The sequence below is a fragment of the Entelurus aequoreus genome, linkage group LG16 (assembly GCF_033978785.1).
Source record: "Entelurus aequoreus isolate RoL-2023_Sb linkage group LG16, RoL_Eaeq_v1.1, whole genome shotgun sequence".
Lineage (NCBI taxonomy): Eukaryota > Metazoa > Chordata > Actinopteri > Syngnathiformes > Syngnathidae > Entelurus > Entelurus aequoreus.
This window is the reverse complement of record NC_084746.1, coordinates 47494910-47521851: the sequence shown is the minus strand read 5'-3', so window position 1 is coordinate 47521851 and position 26942 is coordinate 47494910. Positions and strand designations below refer to the sequence as shown.

Genomic DNA, 26942 nt, shown 5'->3' with positions numbered 1-26942 from the left:
TTTTGTTTGTTTTTTGCTATAGTATCTGAATTAAATCACGTTTTCTCGTTCAATGCCTGCCATCATCTCTGCATCTTGGGGTTCGTCACCAACAAACTATGACAGAATGATCCACCCTAAAACGAACCTCGCAGAGATGTCCATGGCGGAGAGGCTTAACAAAGCATTAGAATTGATGGCTAAATCAAGGAAAAGCTTTGCCTCGTTTTGTGATCCCTCCGACCCATCCCTGTCCTGTGCTGGCTTCTCGTGGGACGTCTTGGATCCGTCCCTTGAGGGGGGGGGCTATGAGTAGCTGTGCAGCTGGGGAGGCACAACTACTCCTCACCCCAGTGGGTCTGCAACAGACGGCGCCATCCTCTCCGGTGGGCCGGCAGACGCCACCATGCTCTCCGGTGGGCCGGCAGACGCCACCATGCTCTCCGGTGGGCCGGCAGACGCCACCATGCTCTCCGGTGGGCCGGCAGACGCCACCATCATTTCCGGTGGGTCTGCAACCAACGGCGCTACCATCATCTCCGGTGGGTCTGCAACCAACGGCGCCACCATCATCTCGGGTGGGTCTGCAACCAACGGCGCCATCACCCTCTCCGGTGGACCAGCAGGGGTCTCCGCCACCCTCTCCGGTGGACCAGCAGGGGTCTCCGCCACCCTCTCCGGGTGGCCAGCAGAGGGTGCCGCCACCACCCTTTCCGGGTGGCCAGCAGAGGGCGCCGCCACCACCCTCTCCGGGTGGCCAGCAGAGGGCGCCGCCACCACCCTTCCCGGGTGGCCAGCAGAGGGCGCCGCCACCATCCTTCCTGGTGGGCCCTCCCACGCCGGCGGTCGAACCGCCTCGACAATTGCGGCGGCGTTCAACTCGCCGTCGCCACATGACTCTTCCCCGCTGGTTGCGGGGACACTTGGCCTGGCGGCCCACCTCCTTGTCCTCCCTCCACCCTCCCGTGACTTTGGACTGTTTTTGTTGGGGGGCGGGGGGATTTGCTAGAACGTCTAGCATCCGTTATGGGAAGGGGGGCTACTGTCAGGCTTGTCCCTGACAGTTTGGCTATGTTTTAGTTTTTCCTCTACGTTTGTCTTAGTTTCCTGTCAGTGCTTTTATTTCGTCTTCATTTCCTGATTATGTTCCCTGAGTGTTTTGTCCCCTCAGCTGTGGCTGATTGGCACCTGGCCACACCTGGTGCCAGTCAGCCAGCTGCTATTTAAACCTGTCCTGCCCTCCAGTCACTGGTGGATCATTGTCACTTGTCACTTCTACCTGTAGCTTCTACCTATTTGTCATTGTAGCTCCGTCTACTTTTGTCCACTCCGCTTTAGTCATAGTTCCTTCGTGTCACAGTAAGTGTTTTTGTTTATTGTCCACAGTTAGCCTTTGTGCTATTTTAGTTTATAGCCTAGTTTGTTCTCCGCCTTGTGCGCGCCTTTTGTTTGTTCCCTTTTGTTTGTTTTTTGCTATAGTATCTGAATTAAATCATGTTTTCTCGTTCAATGCCTGCCATCATCTCTGCATCTTGGGGTTCGTCACCAACAAACTATGACACTATGTAGCTTAACTACATTTTCCAGTAGCTTGGCGGTAGCTTAACTACTTATTGAACTAATAGCCTGTCCTGTAGCTTAGTTATTTTTTTTGGACCCATGTAGCTTGTAGCGTACATCAAAGCTACAAGCTACAAAGAGAGAAAATGAACTGCGAATTCAGGCCAAAAAACAAATACGGAGAAAATACACTGACCTGGAGGAATGAGAACATCCATACATACGGAGAAAATCCATGATGACTGGTTGGTGTTCGTATGGAGGGTCACAATTGGCTAAGGTTAGGGCGAAACATTACGGACTGGCCAATCAGAGGCAAGATAAGGCGGGTCATCAAAACCAGGATACAAAATCATAATCACATGACGACGAGGGAGTCAGAGACAGAGGGACGCTTCAAGCTGACGACTCTAACAAAAAAAAGAAACATACTTAAAAATGGCAGAGGGATTCTCTCCCGCAGATTATATTTTTCCTTTAGTGATGAAGATGACGTGTAGGAACCCACAATAACGCATGACCTTGGTCATATTTAGACACATGTATGCGTTTGGAGAAAACAATGCTCAAAACCTTAGTTTTTAGTTGTTTACTCTGTAAACCAAATTCATAACTGCTCTCTCCATCTAAGACATCCAACACAAATTTAGGAACACACATTAAGGTGAGCTTAAGTTCATAAAAAGTTTTACTGCACATAAACTTTACCAACTGTTCCCAAACAACACACAAGTCATTGCTGTTTTTTTTTTTGTCAAGATATAAATAGATGCTGCTTTTTTATTTTTAATGTTCAGTTCAGTTCAGTTTCAGTTTATTTCGAACATGCATACGATACAATGTAATGCATCACACATTTCCAGATGTTTCATTACAGCACGTCCGAAAAGGAGTAGGAAGAAGCAGAGCTTATTTAATCCTACCCCTTTTCATACCATAACAATTTTATCCAATTTCCTTGTTCTCTGTAACAGAACAGTAAACAGATAAATAATAAATAAATAATGTACAAACCCCGTTTCCATATGAGTTGGGAAATTGTGTTAGATGTAAATATAAACGGAACACAATGATTTGCAAATCCTTTTCAACCCATATTCAGTTAAATGCACTACAAAGACAAGATATTTGATGTTCAAACTCATAAACGTAATTTTTTTTTGCAAATAATAATTAACTTAGAATTTCATGGCTGCAACACTTGCCAAAGTAGTTGGGAAAGGGCATGTTCACCACTGTGTTACATGGCCTTTCCTTTTAACAACACTCAGTAAACGTTTGGGAAGTGAGGAGACACATTTTTGAAGCTTCTCAGGGGGAATTCTTTCCCATTCTTGCTTGATGTACAGCTTAAGTTGTTCAACAGTCCGGGGGTCTCCGTTGTGGTATTTTAGGCTTCATAATGCGCCACACATTTTCAATGTGAGACAGGTCTGGACTACAAGCAGGCCAGTCTAGTACCCGCACTCTTTTACTATGAAGCCATGTTGATGTAACACGTGGCTTGGCATTGTCTTGCTGAAATAAGCAGGGGCGTCCATGGTAACGTTGCTTGGATGGCAACATATGTTGCTCCAAAACCCGTATATACCTTTCAGCATTAATGGCGCCTTCACAGATGTGTAAGTTACCCATGTCTTGGGCACTAATACACCCCCATACCATCACAGATGCTGCCTTTTCAACTTTGCGCCTATAACAATCCAGATGGTTCTTTTCCTCTTTGGTCACGACGTCCACCGTTTCCAAAAACAATTTGAAATGTGGACTCGTCAGACCACAGAACACTTTTACACTTTGTATCAGTCCATCTTAGATGAGCTCAGGCCCAGCGAAGCCGACTGCGTTTCTGGGTGTTGTTGATAAACGGTTTTCGCCTTGCAGAGGAGAGTTTTAACTTGCACTTACAGATGTAGCGACCAACTGTAGTTACTGACAGTGGGTTTCTGAAGTGTTCCTGAGCCCATGTGGTGATATCCTTTACACACATGATGTCGCTTGTTGATGCAGTACAGCCTGAGGGATGGAAGGTCACGGGCTTAGCTGCTTACGTGCAGTGATTTCTCCAGATTCTCTGAACCCTTTGATGATATTACGGAGCGTAGATGGTGAAATCCCTAAATTCCTTGCAATAGCTGGTTGAGAAAGGTTTTTCTTAAACTGTTCAACAATTTGCTCACGCATTTGTTGACAAAGTGGTGACCCTCGCCCCATCCTTGTTTGTGAATGACTGAGCATTTCATGGAATCTACCTTTATACCCAATCATGGCACCCACCTGTTCCCAATGTGCCTGTTCACCTGTGGGATGTTCCAAATAAGTGTTTGATGAGCATTCCTCAACTTTATCAGTATTTATTGCCACCTTTCCCAACTTCTTTGTCACGTGTTGCTGGCATCAAACTCTAAAGTTAATGATTATTTGCAAAAAAAAAAAAGGTTTATCAGTTTGAACATCAAATATGTTGTCTTTGTAGCATATTCAACTGAATATGGGTTGAAAATGATTTGCAAATCATTGTATTCCGTTTATATTTACATCTAACACAATTTCCCAACTCATATGGAAACGGGGTTTGTACCATAGTAAACATACAAATATCAAATACATAAATAATCTTTGTCTCAATAAACAAAGGGAAAAAAAAGGGTTCAAAATGTTTATCGTAATTCCTGTTCTGTGTACTTTGTGAACACTTGTAGTTTGAAAACCGTCTCTTAAACTGAATCATATTGGTGCTTTCTATGATTTCTTTGGTTAATCCATTCCATAATTTAATTCCACATACAGATATACTAAAAGTTGTAAGTGTTGTACGCGCCACACCTAGTGTGTGTGTTTAGGGATGATACTCGAAACCGGTTTTCCCGGTTGTTTGATAAGAAAAGAACCGAGTCCTCGGACTCGAATCCCTTTTTGAGAACCGGTACCCGTTATCGAGACCACTATAGTAAAGGAAAAGAGTTGATTATTTATTCGAATCCCGTCCCGACCAGAAATGCTCCGTGGGACATCACAAGAATTGACGTCACGTAGCTCAGTCATTAGGCGCAGATAGCGAAAGCAGGAAAACAATGGACGGGAAAAAGCGCTCCAAGGTGTAATAAAGTTCAAAACAAAAGCTATCATCCATCGAATAACTTTACTGAGAGATTTTAGCAGGGTACAAACACATGACGAACACTTTTACCACCAACCGGAAACATAGCAACCAGGCTAGCAACGCACCTCCTTTACGGCAGCTGTCGCAACGTTCTTAAAGCAACCGCAGCACATACATATATATACAACATATCTCCCTTTTTTAACTTTTGTTTTTCTTTCCTTGTAAACAAAACAAAATCACACCATTGATGTGTTGTCTGTCTAATTATAAATAATGCAGACGAGGCGTGTTGGCTGAGTTCTTGACGTTTACTTTCACAGCGTGGCAACATGCAACACTTTTCGGGGCTACCGCGCATGCTCGTAACTCCCGTTGCATGCTGGGTAGTGTAGTTGTTATAATCTCTAGCTCATTACATTTTTCCCCCTATAAAGAAATAATGTTAACTCAATAAAGTGTATTTCTTTTTTTAGCTTTAACTTTTCATTTTTTTAGCATTGTAACCACATTTGCAAACAACTTTTCTCTTCATAGAATTTTCTTTCAATAAAGAAATAAAGTGCAAAAATGTCAAAGCATCATAACAAACAGTTATGTCAAATAACAGCAGAAGTGCACTTTTTGGAGAGCTGTATTATTTTCAGTTTTCTGCCCAAGGGACTGATTTTATTTAACACTATATTATTATTTATACACCTATAGTGATCACAGAGACAGCTTGTTTTTGTGTTAGTGTATATATTTGTTTTTCAGAAAAATCCCACTTAATATACTTTGGGTAACAACAGTCAATATTTATTTATTTTATTTTATTTTTTTAGGTGGGTAACAGTCAATATTTATTTATTTATTAGATTTTATTTCTTTATTATATAATAAAAGTGAGCTTTTGTTAAACCAAATATTGTGTGTTTTTTTCCATATACAACAACCTATCTGGACTCGATAAGAGAATCGATAAGGAATCGGTTCGAAAAGAGGATTCGATAATAGGCTCGAACTCGATGATTTCTTATCAAACATCATCCCTATGTGTGTGTGACAATCATTGGTACTTTAATAAAAATACAGATGTTACCTGGTTACCTGCATAAAAGTTGGTCGTGTTTGTGGTGAAAAGAAAAAGCCGAGCAGCGGCACGACCAAAAAAGATGTGTTTTGAAGAAAAAGCAAAGTAGACTTCCGTCAAAGTTTTCTAGTCAAGTTAGACGTGACTTTTCAACCTCAGTGGAAGTCATTAAGGCTCCCGGCGTGTTTTCTTAAAAGACGGCGTCGCACACTTTTGCAGCGGCAGAGAGAAGTGAATGTTTGGGAACAAAAGGTTTCCCTGACTATTCCCCGTGCACACACTTAATCCCCTGTAATTAGTCTTCTTGTTTGAGCAGGAATATCCTTCTCCCTCCTTCCCTGGGTGAGTGCGAAGATAAAACTGCAGACAAAAAAAAAACCGTCTCTGGTAGAGCTTCCTGCCTTGTAAACAGTCTTTTTCGGCGCGCTCATGTGACGCGCGCTCATTAATCATTTGCTTGCTGCACTCCACCTCGCCAGGCTAATTATTTTCCAGAAGGAACGGTCATTATAATCCGCCATAAACGCGGGCCAGTTCTTTCCTGCATAAATTAACTTTCTCTGTGCATTGAGCGGCGGCGCACTCAGACATAAAATGGGAAATCACTTTTCTTGTGCTTTTACGGTCTGTGCGTGCGCGGCCGACTGGCTGCTGCGGATAATGAGGCGCACACGGCCGTCATCCAAACTCTGGCTCGGCCCACACAGGACAGCTGTCTATTTTAAGCTATAGCTGCTGGGCCAGCCGAGCGTTTGCCTGTTTTACATCGATAGCAAATAGCTATTAGGCATAACAGCGAGCCAGTTAGCCGACAGCCATCTGCCGCACGCTGCAATTATGCTGCTGGAAATATAGTAATTATGACTTGACTGTGCATTAATGAGACGACATCGTGGTAAATATTCCAGGGAAAGGCAGGATTCGCCACCGAGTACCTGTGCTCTGACGCGACAATAATAATAATGAATTAGATTTTATATAGCGCTTTTTCTATAACCGTATTTTTCGGACTATAAGTCGCAGTTTTTTTCATAGTTTGGCCGGGGGTGCGACTTATACTCAGGAGCGACTTATGTGTGAAATTATTAACACATTACCGTAAAATTCACGTAAGAGACTAGACGTATAAGATTTCATCGGATTTAGCGATCAGGAGTGACAGATTGTTTGGTAAACGTATAGCATGTTCTATATGTTATAGTTATTTGAATGACTCTTACCATAATATGTTACGTTAACATACCAGTAGGGATGTCCGATAATGGCTTTTTGCCGATATCCGATATTCCGATATTGTCCAACTCTTTAATTACAGATACCGATATAAACCGATACCGATGTCAACCGATATATGCAGTCGTGGAATTAACACATTATTATGCCTAATTTGGACAACCAGGTATGGTGAAGATAAGGTACTTTTTAAAAAAATTTATCAAATAAAATAAGATAAATTTAAAAAAAATTATTGAATAAAAAAGAAAGTAAAACAATATAAAAACAGTTACATAGAAACTAGTAATGAATGAAAATGAGTCAAATAAACTGCTCCCACTATATAAGCCCTCTAGATCACTAAGATCTTCTGAGACCAATCTGTTAGCGGTTCCAAGAGTAAACTCAAATCAAGGGAGAGCATCATTCAGTCACTATGCAACACATAGCTGGAATAAACTTCCTGAAGATGTCAGACTCTCCCCAACTCTCACTACTTTTAAAACTAGACTGAAGACTTTTATGTTCACCTTGGCTTTCAGCTAAATCTTTTAATCTTTTAACTTTTAACGTCTGCACTGTTTTTATTTTTATTGTCTGCATTTTAATTTTGCTTTTATTTTCTTTCATTTCACTTTGTTGTCTGTGAAGCACTTTGAGTCTGCCTTGTGTATGAAAAGCGCTATACAAATAAAGTTGCCTTGCCTTGCCTTGCCTAAAGGTTAGTACTATTAGTGGAGCAGCAGCACGCACAATCATGTGTGCTTACGGACTGTATCCCTTGCAGACTGTATTGATATATATTGATATATAATGTAGGAACCAAAATATTAATAACAGAAAGAAACAACCCTTTTGTGTTAATGAGTGTAAATGGGGGAGGGAGGTTTTTTGGGTTGGTGCACTAATTGTAAGTCTATCTGGTGTTTTTTATGTTGAATTAATAAAAAATAAAAAAACCACAAAAAAAAACGATACCGATAATAAAAAAAACGATACCGATAATTTCCGATATTACATTTTAACGCATATATTGGCCGATAATATCGGCAGGCCGATATTATCGGACATCTCTACATACCAGGCACGATCTCAGTTGGTTATTTATGCGTCATATAACGCAGTGGTCCCCAACCACCGGGCCGCGTCCCGGTACCGGTCCGTGGATCGATTGGTACCGGGCTGCACAAGAAATTACAAAAAAAAAATATATTTTTTATTTTTCAACATAAAATACACAATATATACATTATATATCAATATAGATCAATACAGTCTGCAGGGATACAGTCCGTAAGCACACATGATTGTATTTCTTTATGCCCTAAAAAAAACAAAACCCTGGGTCCGTGGGACAAATTTTCAAGCGTTGACCGGTCCGCAGCTACAAAAAGGTTGGGGACCACTGATATAACGTACACTTATTCAGCCTGTTGTTCACTATTCTTTATTTATTTTAAATTGCCTTTCAAATGTCGTTTCTTGGTGTTGGCTTTTATCAAATAAATTTCCCCCAAAAATGTGACTTATATATGTTTTTTTCCTTCTTTATTATGCATTTTCGGCCGGTGCGACTTATACTCCGGAGCGACTTATACTCCGAAAAATACGGTATTAAATACTCAAAGCGCTCACAGAGAAGTGAGAACCCATCATTCATTCACACCTGGTGGTGGTAAGCTACATTTGTAGCCACAGCTGCCCTGGGGTAGACTGACGGAAGCGAGGCTGCCAATTTGCGCCTAAGGCCCCTCCGACCACCACCTATCATTCTTTCATCATTCATTCACCAGTGTGAGCGGCAACGGGGGCAAGGGTGAAGTGTCCTGCCCAAGGACACAACGGCAGCGAATTTGGATGTCAAGAGGCAGGGAGCGAACCTGCAACCCTCAGGTTTCTGGCACGGTCGCTCTACCCACTACGCCACGCCGCTTTGCCAGGCTAACCTAAGCCGAGCTATAGCGACGTGGCTAAAAGTTCCATCCATCCATCCATTTTTCCTCCGCCTATCCGAGGTCGGGTCGCGGGGGCAGCAGCCTAAGCAGGGAAGCCCAGACTTCCCTCTCACCAGCCACTTCGTCCAGCTCCTGCCGGGGGATCCCGAGGCGTTCCCAGGCCAGCCGGGAGACATAGTCTTCCCAACGTGTCCTGGGTCTTCCCCGTGGCCTCTTGCCGGTCGGACATGCCCTAAACACCTCCCTAGGGAGGCGTTCAGGTGGCATCCTGAGCAGATGCCCGAACCACCTCATCTGGCTCCTCTCGATGTGGAGGAGAAACGGCTTTACTCTTGAGTTCCTCCCGGATGACAGAGCTTCTCATCCTATCTCTAAGGGAGAGCCCCTCCACCCGGCGGAGGAAACTCATTTCGGCGTCCTTTCAGTCATAACCCAAAGCTCATGACCATAGGTGAGGACGGGAACGTAGATCGACCGGTAAATTGAGAGCTTTGCCTTCCGGCTCAACTTGGTGGCTAAAAAGCTATTTCGATTAATTGTTTTTGGATGAAAACGATTGCAAAAATACATCATACAACATCAAACACCTTTCGTTTCTGGCGATTATGGTTTGTACGGATTTCAGACCAGCTTTCCCCATCAGAAATGTCGGAGGTAGCATTTTAGCAAAATTGTTGCGTACGTGGCACTAAGTGATTTACTTTGATTAAAATAGTTGCCCCCCATTAAAAACTCTAAGGTCAGAAAACTCAATTTAAATACTGTTTATAGGCAAAAAATGTTGTGATTTCAAGGTTTACTAGTGGTTAGAGATCGGTAGGTTGTGAGTTCAAACCTCGGCCGAGTCATACCAAAGACTATAAAAATGGGACCCATTACCTCCCTGCTTGGCACTCAGCATCAAGGGTTGGAATTGGGGGTTAAATCACCAAAAATCATTCCCGGGCGCGACCACAGCTGCTGCTCACTGCTCCCCTCACCTCCCAGGGGGTGAACAAGGGCGATGGGTCAAATGCAGAGAATAATTTCGCCACACCTCGTGTGTGTGTGACAATCATTGGTACTTTAACTTTAACTTAACTATGTTTTTCTATGCAGCATGCGGTATTTAGTTACACCAGCAGAGGGCGCTTGGTTCCTTTGGCATCAGTAGTTGGCGCTGTAGAAGAAGTCCTGTCAGTACGTGATATGAGAAAAGCAGAGGCATCAAGCTCCGGTTGTAACGCTGTTTTCATTGTTTTGCAGGTAAGCTGGTTCGCCTACAACACACACACGCAGTAGTAGAGTTTCTTCTGTATCTTTTAGAGTAAACAACGTTAAGCTAAGGTCTGTTTTGTTAAGTTTAGGAGTTAAAAAAGGAGTCACATTCAGGGTTATTTTCTAAGATGGCGGACGTTGGTCCAACGGCACACTGCAAAAACTGAAATCTAAGTAAGATGAAATATCTCAAATAAAGGTGATATTTGCTTGTTTTCCGTCTGACAAGATAATTCTTCTCACTAAGCAGATTTTCTGTTAGGGTGTTTTACTTGTTTTAAGGGTTTTGGTCCTAAAATGATCTCAGTAAGATATTACAGCTTGTTGCTGAGATTGTATGACCTATATTGAGTAAAACATGCTTGAAACTAGAATATGAACTGTTGCAAAGCTGTGTAATCAACACTCACACGTATAAAACTGCTTTTTCAAAGTCATAATTTCTTATTTCAAGCATGAAATAAAAAAACATGACTTTGACACAATTGTGTCTCATAATTAAACTGACAGTTAATATTCAAACATGTAACATGTGACATCAAAACAATTTTGAACAGAAATAGTTCATGCACATTCAGATAAATTCTTCAAAATTACAGTAAAAAAAAAAATTGGCCGGGGGCCGGGCTGTTAATATATATATATATATATATATATATATATATATATATATATATATATATATATATATTAGTGACGGGTTGATGAGGCATCATGAAGCGTTTCGACACATTGCAAAACTGTATTGATACAGTGTCACTAAATACTGACATCTGCTGGACATTAAAAATCCCTACAGGCAACCTATGGACTGACTCAACTGACACCGATGTTATGACCTAGTACCGTATTTCCTTGAATAGCCGCAGGGGCGTTAATTAATTTAAAACCTCCTGTCACACCTGCGTTTACCGGAAACCGGCGGGATGGCCGTGCATGCGGTAATTATTTTAAAACCTCTTCTCACTCCGGCGTTTACCAAAAGGAATCCATAAAATTTAGGCGTGCGCTTTGAGTGTGATGTAAGCATACCATCATGAAAAGCACATTTAATTAACAAAAACGTTATTATGGTCTTACCTGTACTTATAAATGGAGTCCATTTGCAGCTCCTTCTGACCAAAAGCATCGATAACTTGTTTATAGAAGTCTTCCTTATTTTCTTTCTTCAGTTTTAAAAGTCTCTGTTTCGATGGAGATATTCCTTTAATTATTACCTCCTGCTTCGATTGAAAGTCCAGTTTAGAAAACTGTTTTATTTTAGATACCTGTATGTGATCCTCCATGTTAGAAGTTCAGGCAGAGGGAAAAAATAAATCTCTTGCTGCGTGTGTTCACTTCTTCTGCAGTACAGGAAGTCGCAAGAAGGATCACTAGCGCGGCAGCGCCCTCTACCACCAGGAGGCGGGAGTGATTTAATGACTTATACAGTATTTCACACACGCAGCTACGGTATATTAATAAAACATAGCTGCTTACTGTTCTCTTTAGCATACTGTACCGGTATTCAATAGCTTGAACCTTAAATCCTACTGAAAAGCTCTTTATCTTTTTTCCTTTGTGCGATTGTAAACTACTGAAATCAGCTTCCTCCATTTTGAAAAGGAGGACAGATGCGTCACTCGTGACGTAACGAATTTGACCCGGTGGAAGTTCTAGCCATATGCTAAATATTTTGCGAAACGAGTTTGACCCGGCGAAAATTATAGACATGCGATAATAAAATTAATATTTTGCGAAACGAATTTGATCCAGCTTCAATAATAAACCGGCGATAAGGCCAAGCATGCGTTAATTATTTTGAGAAACGAGTTTGACCCGGCAGTAATTCTAGACGTGCGAATACTATATTCCCTGCGCCAATTCAAGGAAATACGGTATATACAATAATATAAACCAAGTCATTGTATTTCATTTAGGATTACCGTATTTCCTTGAATAGCCGCAGGGGCGTTAATTAATTTAAAACCTCCTGTCACACCTGCGTTTACCGGAAACCGTCGGGATGGCCGTGCATGCGCTAATTATTTTAAAACCTCTTCTCACTCCGGCGTTTACCAAAAGGAATCCATAAAATTTAGGCGTGCGCTTTGAGTGTGATGTAAGCATACCATCATGAAAAGCACATTTAATTAAAAAAAACGTTATTATGGTCTTACCTGTACTTATAAATGGAGTCCATTTGCAGCTCCTTCTGACCAAAAGCATCGATAACTTGTTTATAGAAGTCTTCCTTATTTTCTTTCTTCAGTTTTAAAAGTCTCTGTTTCGATGGAGATATTCCTTTAATTATTACCTCCTGCTTCGATTGAAAGTCCAGTTTAGAAAACTGTTTTATTTTAGATACCGGTATGTAATCCTCCATGTTAAAAGTTCAGGCAGAGGGAAAAAATAAATCTCTTGCTGCGTGTGTTCACTTCTTCTGCAGTACAGGAAGTCGCAAGAAGGATCACTAGCGCGGCAGCGCCCTCTACCACCAGGAGGCGGGAGTCATTTAATGACTTATACAGTATTTCACACACGCAGCTACGGTATATTAATAAAACATAGCTGCTTACTGTTCTCTTTAGCATACTGTACCGGTATTCAATAGCTTGAACCTTAAATCCTACTGAAAAGCTCTTTATCTTTTTTCCTTTGTGCGATTGTAAACTACTGAAAGCAGCTTCCTCCATTTTGAAAATGAGGACAGATGCGTCACTCGTGACGTAACGAATTTGACCCGGTGGAAGTTCTAGCCATATGCTAAATATTTTGCGAAACAAGTTTGACCCGGCGAAAATTATAGACATGCGATAATAAAATTAATATTTTGCGAAACGAATTTGATCCAGCTTCAATAATAAACCGGCGATAAGGCCAAGCATGCGTTAATTATTTTGAGAAACGAGTTTGACCCGGCAGTAATTCTAGACGTGCGAATACTATATTCCCTGCGCCAATTCAAGGAAATATGGTATTTCATATCTTCATTTAAATACAAATATATTTTAATCTTTTTTAGATACAGTCAATAAATAATGTGAACATGTAAAACTAAGAGAACGTGTTGTGAATGAGGATGCTTGTGGACTGGGAATTTAAAAAAAAATATTTTTTTTACACATTTTTATTAAAAAAACCCAGTTTTTTCAACGTGTTCAATTTTAGACGATTTCTTTTAGTTATTATTTCTCCGGCTGTAGAAAAGACCCGCTCACAGGGCACAGAGGAGGCGGGAGTGCGACACAGTTTGCGTATCGGTCACGTGACCAAAACAGCTCATGATCGGTCACGTGACTTTCTAAAAGCGGTACGCGCACCGACACAGGGTTTTGCTCTATGAGCTCGACGCATCGTGTTGCCGGACCCATCACTAATATATATATATATATATATATATATATATATATATATATATATATATATATATATATATATATATATATATATATATATATATATATATATATATACTATATTCCTTGCTCACTAATTGACGGAAAGAGCACGCACTTGGCGCGATGATGTCATGTTATCGATGGGAAAATGCATTTTTAGACAATATGATTTGCCTGAGCGTTGCCTTTTTGCCTTTCTATTAAGAAAAATAAACTACTTTTTAGTGTAAGTTTGCTGGATTCAAGAAATGTAATGCCGAGCGCATATAATTATGTTAATTTAATGGCACTAGCTTTTACTTAATTTTAGAATATTTTTCAACATATTGAGAAAAAAGGTCTCATATTTGTTTTTGCTATCAAGAAAAGTGCACTAGTTATTAGTGACAATATACTTATTTTAAGGTATTTTGGGGTTCATTGAGGTTAGCTAATTTGACTTGTTTTGGAAAGTCTTGACAAGCCAAATTTTCTTGTTCTATTGGCAGATAATTTTGCTTAGTTCAAGTAAAGTACCCCTTAATTTTTGTTTTTTTTTCCCCTTGTTTTTGAACGCTGACTTTTTGCAGTGTAACCGCGGTGACTAAGCAAAATACAGTTAACTTTAGCTTAAGAGGAAGTTCACGACATAAATCCTCATAGATACTTGAAAATAGGGTGTTAAATGCCATCTATGTTACAAGGACATGCCAAACAAACTTTTGAGTGTTGTATTGATCATAAGCACACCAGATATGTGTGTCAAAGCTGAACTACAGTTAGTGTGTGCTAAGGCAGTAGATGTGCAATCGCACATAGGACAGTAGGTTGAGTACAAGTAATGGTAAAACGACATAAGTGATAAATACAATCCATAGATTATTAAACAGTGATTAAAAACATTATTTAAATGTAGGTAAAAACAGTAAAAAGGGTTTTCGTATATATTTTTTGTTTGAATATTTGTAAAATTGTTCAACTCCAGACATTGTATTTTGAGAAGAAGTCCTGTCAGTACGTGATATGAGAAAAGCAGAGGCATCAAGCTCCGGTTGTAACGCTGTTTTAATTGTTTTGCAGCTCGGTCCCGAAAAAGAAAGAGTTGGCCGATCTTTCGAGCCATGTAACACGTATGTACGATAAATAACTTATATACCAGGGGTGTCAAACTCATTTTAGATCGGGGGCCACATGGAGAAAAATCTACTCCCAAGTGGGCCGGCTGGTAAAATCACGGCGCGATAACTTAAAAATAAAGACAACTTCAGATTGTTTAAAAATAGAACAAGCGCATTCTGAAAATGTACAAATCATAATGTTGTTGGGTTTTTTTTTTTTACACTTACATGTTGCTGTTAATAGTATTCTACCTTTTATTTGTCGTTATTCATACTTTCTGAAAAAATTAATGTGATAATGTTCATCAGTCAACTCATTGGTGTTCATTTTTAATCTATCAAGATAAAAAAAATAATATCAAAATTAAATTACAGGATGTACTGATGTAATAACATCATGTGTTTTTTTTTTTTTTTTTTACATATATAGCTTAATCTACATAGATACAAATAATTGCTATTGCGACATCTACTGGACACATTTACTACAGCAGTTTCTTTCATTCAAAAATTTCGGCTAATAATCAGGCCCGCGATCAGGTTTAACCGGCCCGTGGGATGAGTTTGCCAAGTATTCAAATTAACCTGACATTTTTGAATGAAAGCAACTGCTGTTCTAAATGTGTCCACTGGATGTCGCAATAGCAATTCTTTGTATCTTTGTAGATGATGCTACATATGTACAAAATAAACCACACGATGTTAGTACATCAGTCAGCCATTGAGGTTGTTCGTTTGGACCGAAAGCCATACCGACCGTCATTGGTTATATGATGCTTCTCAAGAAAAGATTCAGGTCGAGAGTTAAATAGTTTCTCTAAGATTTTTGAGAACTGAGGCAAAAGAGAGATTGGTCCGTAATTGGTGAAAGCGTGTTTGCTGTCACTTTTGAAGAGCGGAGTTACCTTAGCCATTTTCATTTGACTTGGAAAGCAGCCAGTCTGGAATGATAGGTTACGTATATAAGTCAAGGGTTTTACAATATTCAGTATAACTTTTTGAACCAATATCATGTTGATATCATGGCAGTCAGTGGAGCACTTACTTTTACACTTCCGCACAATGTTTGTCACTTCCTGCTCAATTGTAGAAGAATGAGGAAGCATTCTGTTCAATAGTTGATTTTGTAACTCCATTGTCTGGGATATCAACAGCCAATTTAGGACCAACATTTACAAAAAAAATATTGAACTTGTTTACTATATTACTCATATTATAATCTTCACCGTTTTCATCAATAAAGTAATCTGGATATGTCAACTTTGAATATCCTTGTTTGATTAGACTACTCAAAACATCCCGAGTTCCTTTTATATTGTTTTTGTTTTCATATAGTTTTTTTTGATAATATAACCGTTTGCTTGTTCTTATAATATCAGTTAATTTATTTTTGTATTTCTTGTATCGTTGTTCGACTTCTTTTGTTTTTATTTTGATGAAAAGTTTGGAGAGATTGTTTTTCTTTTAATTATCTCTTTTGTGATCCAAGGGCTATTTTTATTTTTTCCTTTTATAAAATATTCTTTCACGGGGCAATGTTTATTATGCAGGGAAGTAAAGATGTCTAAAAAATTACAATAAGCACTGTCCACATTTGGTTCTCTGTATACTGAAGTCCAATCCTGAACTGCTAAACTATTGTTTAGGGCACAGATTGTTTCCTCAGTTGTTATCCGTTTAGAGATTTTTGCCATAGTGTCTTTGGTTTTCTTGAGATGACAGTCGTATAAAATGTTACCGTGTCTAATGTAAAAAGTGTTATAAGTACACAACAGCGCTTCTTGGAAAGACGGACAAACACAGCTCATTAGCATTAAAGCTACAGACACACAACACAGTGTGTTCACAGTGGGGTTTATTAAACGCACCTTTAAAATGTCTAAATTCCAACAATATTGTGGCATCTCTTACGTATAGCGCTGTTGTTAGCTACAAATTTAAACTTAGCTAGCTTTATTAGCTATAACTCGGTAAGTTTACTTTGGAAGCGCTAAAAGCTTTTAGCTAGCCATTATCTGTTTTAGTTAGGGGTGTAACGGTACCCCAAAATTTCGGTTCGGTACGTACCTCGGTTTAGAGGTCACGGTTCGGTTCATTTTCGGTACAGTAAGAAAACAAAAAAAATTAAATGTATTTGGTTATTTATTTACCAAATTTGTAAACAATGGCATAACATACATATACACACAGCGTCCATTGCCAGGGTTAATGTGGTCAACATATATAAAGTAAAAACTAAAAAAGATAAGGCTCAGAATTGGTTTCTTAACAAAACCTTTCTACATATAAAGTGCTTTTTTTGATTGATTGATTGATTGATTGAGATTTTTATTAGTAGACTGCACAGTACAGTACATATTCCGTACAATTCACCACTAAATGGTAACACCTGAATACGTTTTTCAACTTGTTTAAGTCGGGGTCCACGTTAATCAACATTAAACTGCCTCAAGTTGTTGCTCAGATTAAATAAAATGACAAACCTTTTTTTCTATTTATAAAAAGTGCAACATTAAACAGTTTCAAGTCCACTCAGCCTCAGATTAACTTTTCTCCCCCCTCCCACCCCCCCACCCCCAGCCGGGCTAACTTGGCAGTAAGAGGATGTATGGGCTCATTGTTCTTCCACCATAGAAGTGGGTCAAAATCTAGTTTTTAATGCAATATGGTTTTAAATCTGCTGCTATAAAAACATTTGTTATTGCTTTAGCCCTGCCTGACTCGCCGAGGAGAGGCTGCTTGAATGCGGTGGTGACGCTTCAAAATGGGTTAGCATGTTTGACGTGTTGTCAGGAGCATACCCTGCTGCTGCTGAACAATGTCGGCAAACCTCCGTCCTCCATTGTTGTATCGCACCGAAGTGTTCCCAAACGGGAGATCTTAACGAGGCAGGAGGGTCCTTCAGCTCTGGCTTTTACATGTTGTCGTAGCCCGGTCGTTGCTAGCATGCCGTGTTGTTGTGCCTCGGTGTGCATTGTTTACACAACGTGCGGTACGCTACTTAATATGTCCGTGTGGAAACTCGTTCGGTACACCTCCGAACCGAACCGAAACCCCCGTACCGAAACGGTTCAATACAAATACACGTACCGTTACACCCCTAGTTTTAGTGCATTAGGAAGGTCTAACAAGGCTTGTTAATGCGCTAATTGCGGTGTAAGCTCTGCCGAGGCGTTTGTCGCATCTCCTTGAGAAATGACAGTTTCCCCCCCCAGTCAGCAACACATTGGGGATCAGACAAGTTGACTAATTTTGTCACCTTCTGCCTGGGGGACCGTGTTGCTCTCACGCCGCCGCCACTGTAGCACTCTGCGGCGGCGAAATATGCCGGCATGTTTGCCGCCTGGTAATTACCAGTGCCTGATAAGCGACGCGGGGAACTTTTTTTTTCCCAGCGATGTGATTTCCGCCGAGGCCTTATCGCGATTGAACGAGATTGTCTTTGCTCAAATTGGCTGAGCCGCCGCGCTGGAAACGGGCCTGGTCTGACACCCGTGATTAGACTGCGACAAGTCACACCGTCGCCGAAATGTCCGACGCCTCGTAAACACAACGCGCGCACACAAAGAGGGTGATAGGACGCGAGGAAAGACCACTTTCTTCTCGTCTGTGTTCACACGGCTCAGGATTCCTCGGTTGCCATGGAGACGGCACGCTTCCTACATCCCCTCTCCTCACAGCAGCACCTATGTTTATGCCTTAACAGGCTTCTGTCACTGTAACCATGGCGACATACGTGGGTCTCTTCCCTGCCCGCTACCTGTTTGCCTCTCTTTGTGTCCGTCTTTTCCCGTGTTTGTCTTTCCCCTCCTCACATCCCTCACAGGGTTTATTTGCTTGCACGCCGCCACCCCATGTTTTTTAACAGGGAGGGATTTAGGTAATGTTCACAGAGGGCAGCTGTTGCTATGGTGACCCAACTTTTAGATCTGCCGTGTGTGGCGAGGGATGAATGGAGGGATTGAAAGAAGGGGGTGGTGGGGGTGCGGAAAAGGGAATTGGAGAGCATTTTCTTTTTCTTTTTTAAAGCAAAACCTGAAGACAAATAACTGCTAAAAAAAAAAAATCAATTTTTTTCTGTTTTCCTTGCTGGTAAATTGAGCTCTCAGCTTGCACTTGGTAGCAAAAGACGTGTCCAAAGTGGGGTCGTTTCTGGCCTGTTTATTTTTACTCTCAGCATAGTGTAAAAATAAGATGAGATACGGTAGCGCCTTTGTTTTTATACACACACCTTTTCATATGATTTGGTTATCAATGGAAATCTTGGGCAAAATTGTGCCCCCGTTTTCATACACTGTCGCTAGTAAACACCCCCTGTGGTAAAGCGTCGCTCCAATCTGCCATAAAAATGGCGTGAAAAAAAAAAAATGAGAGCGAGTCCACCTCCTCTGCTTCATGTGTGTCAATGCGTTTGAAAAAAAAAAAACCCCCGGCATTATAACATTTGAATATTCATAGCAGGCAAGCAGGGTGTGTTGGCGTGATGGAAGAGCCGCTGGGCATTGATGCACAGCTGCAGAATGAGCTGTGAAAATGCTCTTGATTTACGCTGAGCGCGAAGCACCCAGGACCGGGGTCGGGTCAGGGGAGAGGCTGGTTGGTGGGTTCGACCTCAGCGATGCACATGAGTAAGAATGAGGTGCGATGAGAAACCACAAGGAGGAGGAATGACAATAATGAAAAAGGAGGATGGGGAGAAATGAGAAGGAGAGAGGAAGTATGACAATGAGTAGGAATGAGAACGAGGAGGCATGATCAATGTGAAGGAGTGGGAACGAGGAGGATTGACAATAATTAGGGATACGGAAGAATGAGATTGAGGAAGAATGAAAATGGGGGATGAGTAATACAATAGGAAGAATGAGACATAGGAATCAGCAGAAAATAGTGTAATTAGGAATGAGAATGAGGAATGAGAAATGCGAATGAGTGAGAAAGAGGAGGAATGATATATACGAATGAGTAGGGAACATTAGTTATGAGGGGGAGAAAAGATAAGGACTAAGAATGATAAGGAATGAGACATGACAATGAGTAGCAAAAAGGAAGAATGAGAAATGAGATTGAGGGACAAATAAGAATACGGAAAAATAAAATGGGGGGGGTGGGGTTATGGGAAACAAGAATGAGAATGAAGAGGACAGAGAAGGAATGGAAAATTATAATGACAGAGAATAAAAGTGAGTATTAAAGAGGAAGAATAAGAAATAAGGATACGGAGGAATAAGAACGAGGATTAATGCAAAATGAGGATGAGTAGGAGAGAAGAGTGACAATGAGGAGGAATGACAAATACGAATGAGTTATGAGGGAGAGAAAAGAAGAGGACTAAAAATGATAAGGAATGACAAATGATAATGAGTAGGAAAAAGAAAGAATGAGAAATTAGATTGAGGGAGAAAGAGGAGAAAATGAGAAATGGAGTTGAAGAGGGATGTGGTGGAAGGAGGAATGGCACAAAAACAGGAATAAGGAAAAATAAGTTTGAAAAGGAGGAAGAATGAGAAAAAGTAGAAATTAAAAGGGGATAATAATACATGAAAGTATGGAGGAATGAAAAATGAGAATGAGGAGGAAAGTGGAGGAATTCAAATGAGTAGAAATACAAATGAGGAGAAATTTGAAAACGTAGGACAGAGGAGGAATGAGAATAAAGATAAGAGATGAGAAATGACACTGAGGGGGAAAGAAAAGGAATGAGGATGAGGAAGAATTAGAACAAGGGGGAAAAGGACAAATAAGAATACAAACAAATAAAATGAGGGGGGAAAAGGAGTTATGGGAAACAAAAATGAGAATGAAGAGGACAGAGAAGGAATGAAAAATGACGATGACAGAAAATAAAAATGAGTATTAAAGAGGAAGAATAAGAAATAAGGATACGGAGGAATAAGAACGAGGATTAATGCAAAATGAGGATGAGTAGGAAAGAAGAGTGACAATGAGGAGGAATGAGAAATACGAATGAGAGAGAAATGAGTAGGGAAAATGAGTTATGAGGGGGAGAAAAGATAAGGACTAAGAATGATAAGGAATGAGAAATGACAATGAGTAGCAAAAAGGAAGAATGACAAATGAGATTGGAGGAATGGAGTTGAAGAGGGATGTGGTGGAATGAGAATGAGTAGGAAGGAGGAATAGCACAAACACACAGGAATGAGGAAAAATAAGTTTAAAAATGAGGAAGAATGAGAATAAGTAGAAATGAAAAGGGGATAATAATAAATGAAAGTATGGAGGAAATCGAATGAGAATGAGGAGGAACGGGGAGAATTCGAATGAGTAGAAATACAAATGAGGAGAAATTTGAAAAAGTAGGAATGAGGAGGAATGAGAATAAAGATAAGGAACGAGAAATGACAATGAGGGGGGAAAGAAAAGGAATGAGAATGAGGAAGAATTAGAACGAGCGGAAAAGGACAAATAAGAATACGGAAAAATAAAATGAGGGGGAAAAAGGAGTTATGGGAATGAAGAGGACAGAGAAGGAATGAAAAATTAAAAGGAAAGAAAAAAGGAGTATTAAAAAGGAAGAATAAGAAATACGAATAAGGAGGAATAAGAACGAGGATTAATGCAAAATGAGGATGAGTAGGAAAGAAGAGTTAGAATGAGGAATAATGTTAGACTGTTGAGCGAATGAGGAATAATGGGAAATAATAAAGAAGACGAATGAGAAGGAATTAAAATTGAGAGTGAGGAGAAATGAAAATATGTTTTAAAAAGGGAAGGAAAAAAGTAAGAATGAAGAGGAAAAGGAAAGAATATGGAGATATGTGAATAAACAGGGATGAGTAATGAGACTGAAGAGAAATGAGTAAGTATGAAAGAGAAAGCATGAGAATGAGAAATGGAGGCATAAAGGAGGTGAAAGCAGATTATCAGTGAGTTGAATGAAAGGAGGGAAGCGTCCAAGGAGGCGAGGGGTCAGACTTGGCCCAAAGCGACACCTCAGCTACGCCGCAGTAAAATTTGATACTCCCGGACAAAAAGTTGAAAAATGTCAAAGTTGACATTTCATTACAGAAGGTGGAGGAGGAGGATTGGATGAATAATGGAGTGAAGAGGAGGAGGAGGAAATACCATGCATTCCATTAAAATGGGGCAGAAAATGACAGGAAACAGGAATGAGGGAGGGAGGGCGGGCATCAGGTCGTTACATAAGGGGGGGGGGGGGGGCACGTTTGATGTATTTGTTTGTTGTCGCCATGACTGTCACTCTGACATTTGGGGAGCGACTTAATGTTGGACAAGAGAGCACTTAACATGCCGAGGGCCTCCATGTTTGTTAGTCGACCTAAATTAACCCCCCACTCCCTGCCACACACACACACACACACACACACACACACACACACACACACACACACTTCATCTGCCGAGCCCCTTGTCCCTCCTGACATCACGCCGCCGCAATGATGCGTCGTCTTCTGATCCTGACAGGAAGTCAACACTGTTTGTAACAAGAACTACACGACAGGCTCACAGCCTTTTGCCTGCTCCTTTAATGAGTCAACACTAGGGGTGTAACGGTACACAAAAATTTCGGTTGGGTACGTACCTCGGTTTAGAGGTCACGGTTCGGTTCATTTTCGGTACAGTAAGGAAACAACAAAATATAAATGTTTGGGTTATTTATTTACCAAAGTTGCAAAATCTTCCACCAAAAATATTTTTCTTAGTGGAATATTTGATGTGATACGTCAATAATTCATAATAACATTGATTTTGATTCAATATTATGTTTTGAGCAATGACAGTTTGAAAGGAAAACAAACAGCTTTGTTTTATTAGTCAACATTGCAACTTTTTCTAAATTACATTTAACCTTTTTTATTTCACTTTTGTTATGTTTTTGTTTATTTGAATAGTATTTTTAGAATGTGCCGTGGGCCTTTAAAACATTAGCTGTGGGCCGCAAATGGCCTCCGGGGCACACTTTTGACACCCCTGCTATAGATAATAAAAAATAAAATCTGATAAATCTATGGATAAAAAGCAGAGCCTGGCGACGCAAGCTCTCTCTGTCTCTGCCCCTCCCTCACCAATGCTGCCGCGCGCACAATTTGTTTTGTTTTTAACCCCTTCTTAACCCTGAACGTACATTGAAAATACACGCAGCCCTAACTCAAAATGCCGGACATTTGAGGCATTTAAGAAACTCTGCCCTGACAGCTCCGCAAAAGAGGACATGTCCGGTGAAAAGAGGACGTATGGTCAGTCTATCGTAGCCCGTTAGCTGCTAGCACGCCGTGTGTTGCGCCTCGGTGTGCATTGTTTACACAACGTGCGTTACGCTACTTAATATGTCCGTGTGGAAACTCGTTCGGTACACCTCCGAACCGAACCGGAACCCCCGTACCGAAACGGTTCAATACAAATACACATACCGTTACACCATACCTGCCAACCTTGAGACCTCCGATACCGGGAGGTGGGGGGTGGGGGGTGGGGGCGTGGTTGGGGGCGTGGTTAAGAGGGGAATATATTTAAGCTAGAATTCACCAACTCAAGTATTTCATATATATATATATATATATATATATATATATATATATATATATATATATATATATATATATATATATATATATATATATATATATATGTATGAAATACTTGACTTTCAGTGAATTGTAGCTATATATATATATATATATATATATATATATATATATATATATATATATATATATATATTATACATATAAATAAAATAAATACTTGAATTTCAGTGTTCTGGAGGCAATCCAGTAGATGGCAGTATTGTCCTGTTTAAGAGTGTCACAACATTGCTGTTTACGGCAGACGAACTGCTTTACGGTAGACTAAACGTGACTGCTGTTGTTGTGTGTTGTTACCGCGCTGGGAGGACGTTAATGAAACTGCCTAACAATAAACCCACATAAGAAACCAAGAACTCGCCCTCGATCATTCTACAGTCATTGGGCAGGCAAGCTGTTTATATTGTGGGAAAGCGGACGTAAAAACAGGCTGTCCCCACTCAGGTCCGCATTGAGCTGGAGGGGGCGTGGCCTCCAGCTCCGGCTGAATACCGGGAGTTTGTCGGGAGAAAATTTCTGCCGGGAGGTTATCGGGAGAGGCGCTGAATTCCGGGAGTCTCCCGGTAAAAACGGGAGGGTTGGCAAGTATGCGTCACACCCCTAGTCAACACGTTAACTTGTTCACTACTACTGCTACTAATGCCTTCTTTGGGCGAAAACGAGACCATACTAGTTCTTTGTACCGAAGCTAGCTCCATTTTCCAATAATAATGAACGCATCATCGTATTCAATTAGTGCAGGGGTCGGCAACCCAAAACGTTGAAAGAGCCAATTGGACCAAAAATACAAAAAACAAATCCGTCTGGAGCCGCAAAAAATGAAAGTCTTGTATTGAAGGCAACAAATGACGTAAGTGTCTATATTAGTTATAATAGCCTACTATCAAAATGACTGTGTCGCAGGCTGAAGCAAATCTTTGTTGACAGAAATGTTGAAATGGAATGTTTATTCTACACATTTTTACAACATTAGAAACCATTAATAAATCAGAGGCTACTCAGAAGGTGAGGTAACTCCTGGTAATTACTGGCTTTTATTGGCCAACGGTATAGATGTGTGTGTCCAATTTAAAGGAAACGACAGGTTGTCTTCTTTTAATAGATTTATTACAATCTTTGGCAAGCTAGGTAACATTTGCTGTGGTCTGGAACAACATGGCACACAAACAACTATCAGAAATGTAGCCAATATTACATACAGATAATATGTCATGAGACATGCAAAACTAAATTATATACAAAGAGGATACAAGTAAAGGATATTAAATGAGCTCAAATATAGCTACAAATGAGGCATAATGATGCAATATGTACGTACAGCTAGCCTAAATAGCATGTTAGCATTGATTAGCTTGCAGTCATGCACTGACCAAATATGCCTGATTAACACTCAATAAGAACAAGTCGATAACATCAACAAAGCGCGCCTTTGTGCATTCACACACAGTATAAAACGTTTGGTGGACAAAATGAGACAAAAAAGGAGTGGAAGACTTTACATGTAAACAAACTGGTGCGTCACAGTCCACACTATAGTGAGTTCAAGTTCAAGTTTGTAGTTTCGCATTTCAGTATGTCCGAAAAGGAGTAGGTCGAAGCTGAGCTCATTTAAACCTTACCCCTTTTCTGTTTCCTTGCAATTGCTAACAGTTTTTGTTCATTTTCAATCCTCCATCTGTAACACAAAGAAACAATAAATACATAAATAAGCAATAAAGTTGGCATGAATAATTAGTTGTTAATAAGTTGTGATTTACACAATTTGCTATGTATATGTGGTACGTGTCCCACAGTTATATAGTGGTATGCCAATGTTTTATTTTCCTATATTCAAACACAGTGTTACTGTTCAAATTGGGTGTATATAACTGTGGTACGTGTCCCACAGTTATATAGTGGTATGCCAATGTTTTATTTTCCTATATTCAAACACAGTGTTACTGTTCAAATTGGGTGTGTATAAACGTGGTACGTGTTCCACAGTTATATAGTGGTATGCCAATGTTTTATTTTCCTATATTCAAACACAGTGTTACTGTTCAAATTGGGTGTATATAAATGTGGTACGTGTCCCACAGTTATATAGTGGTATGCCAATGTTTTATTTTCCTATATTCAAACACAGTGTTACTGTTCAAATTGGGTGTGTATAAACGTGGTACGTGTCCCACAGTTATATAGTGGTATGCCAATGTTTTATTTTCCTATATTCAAACACAGTGTTACTGTTCAAATTGGGTGTAATTTGACAGTGGCCAAATATATCAAATATACTTGTTTAATAAAGCCGCTGAAAAAAAAATCAAATCAAAAATAAAGCCGCTGCTTTATTTTAATGAATACTTAGGCATAATACGCTACTGTATTTTAATGTTGGTCATTATGGTTGTACTTGGAGAACCAAGTTTTTTCTGAGGTGATACTTGGTGAAAAAAGTTTGACAACCACTGTGCTCGATGATAGTTTACGTGTCAATTTTCAATAGTTTCAGGACGTTATTCAAGATTATTTATTGTACTTTGTAAACACTTTGGGTTCAAATATATATTGAACATACATGGAAAATTATTTTTTAATTATCATCTATTATTGTACCTAAATGAGCCATCGATAGGTTATGTATTTGACTGTTTAAGCAAACTCTTTCACTCCAAAAAGTGAACATTTGGGCCGGATTTTGGACAGATCCGGCCCGCGGGCCGTAGTTTGGGGACCCCTGATTTTGACTATAAAACTTTGAATATGCCTTCTTAGCATGTCTTACGAAGCATTTTGACCACAACCCATAGGGGGCGCCACTAATGTCATTTACTCGGTGTGTCTTGATGTATAACATGACAATAATAAAATATTTGGATAGATATCCTGAAGGGGTTCCACTCGTCATCAGGGAGCAAAGTGTTGTGGTTAAAAAGGCGAATTCTCTTCCAGAAAAGCCTCCGATTTTTGTGTTGCCTCCTCGCAGCACAAAAACACAATTTCTCTCACTCAAGATTTTTTTTGAGTTAACTGAAAAATTCATCAAACTGGTGGTTATTTTTTTTTTTAGAAGAAGGGTTTGATACATGTGTTTTTGTTGGTACTGTGTGTGTTTGTGTGTGGGATATGCCTCTTTTCTGTGTCACTCTTAATGTCGCATGTCGCCGCAACCTCCGGGGGCTGCAGTTCACGCACACGTGCACGCATTTTAGATTTATACGGGCTTCGTGCGCACACACTCTCCCCATTACACATATTCCCCACTCTCACCTATAGACGAGCACACAATGCTGCAGTACGTGCGCTGCGGTACATGCATCCACTGGGATGATGTTTATCCGTGGCACACTGGCACATTTGTCTTCAGCTGCTAGGATGAAAAAGGGAAATCAGTCCTGCTTGTCATAAACACATAATGCCTATGAGTGTGTGTGCTCATGCAGAGGAGCAGAGGTTGACCTCAGGCTAGCAGCTAATTAAAACAGTTCCAGAGAAACGAGGGAGGAAGGCAGGGAGAGAAAGCGAGTGGGACGTGAAGAAAACAGACGGAGGGATGAAAAGTCTGAGCGGAAATGAAAATAATCCGTCTTTATGTTTTTTTTAACCGACTGCAGCGCCGCTGTGATTGTTCCCAATTAACAGTGTTTTCTCTCGTCTGTCGTTTGCTCTCTACTTGCATGCAATGCTTCATGTATTGTCTGTTAAAGGCCTACTGAAACCTACTACTACCGACCACGCAGTCTGATAGTTTATATATCAATGATGAAATCTTAACATTGCA

At 40.3% G+C, this 26942-nt stretch overlaps 1 protein-coding gene across 1 annotated transcript in view; it reads left to right on the top strand.

The window, feature by feature from the left end:
• Window positions 1–10080: 10080 nt before the first annotated feature.
• kirrel1b (kirre like nephrin family adhesion molecule 1b) overlaps window positions 10081–26942 on the top strand; it is a 219235-nt gene continuing 202373 nt past the window's right edge. Inside the window, exons 1-2 of the mRNA XM_062023153.1 lie at window positions 10081–10129; window positions 17199–17254. Coding sequence (XP_061879137.1) covers window positions 17227–17254 — 28 coding nt within the window. The 5' untranslated portion in view covers window positions 10081–10129; window positions 17199–17226. The remainder of the gene's footprint in view (window positions 10130–17198; window positions 17255–26942) is intronic.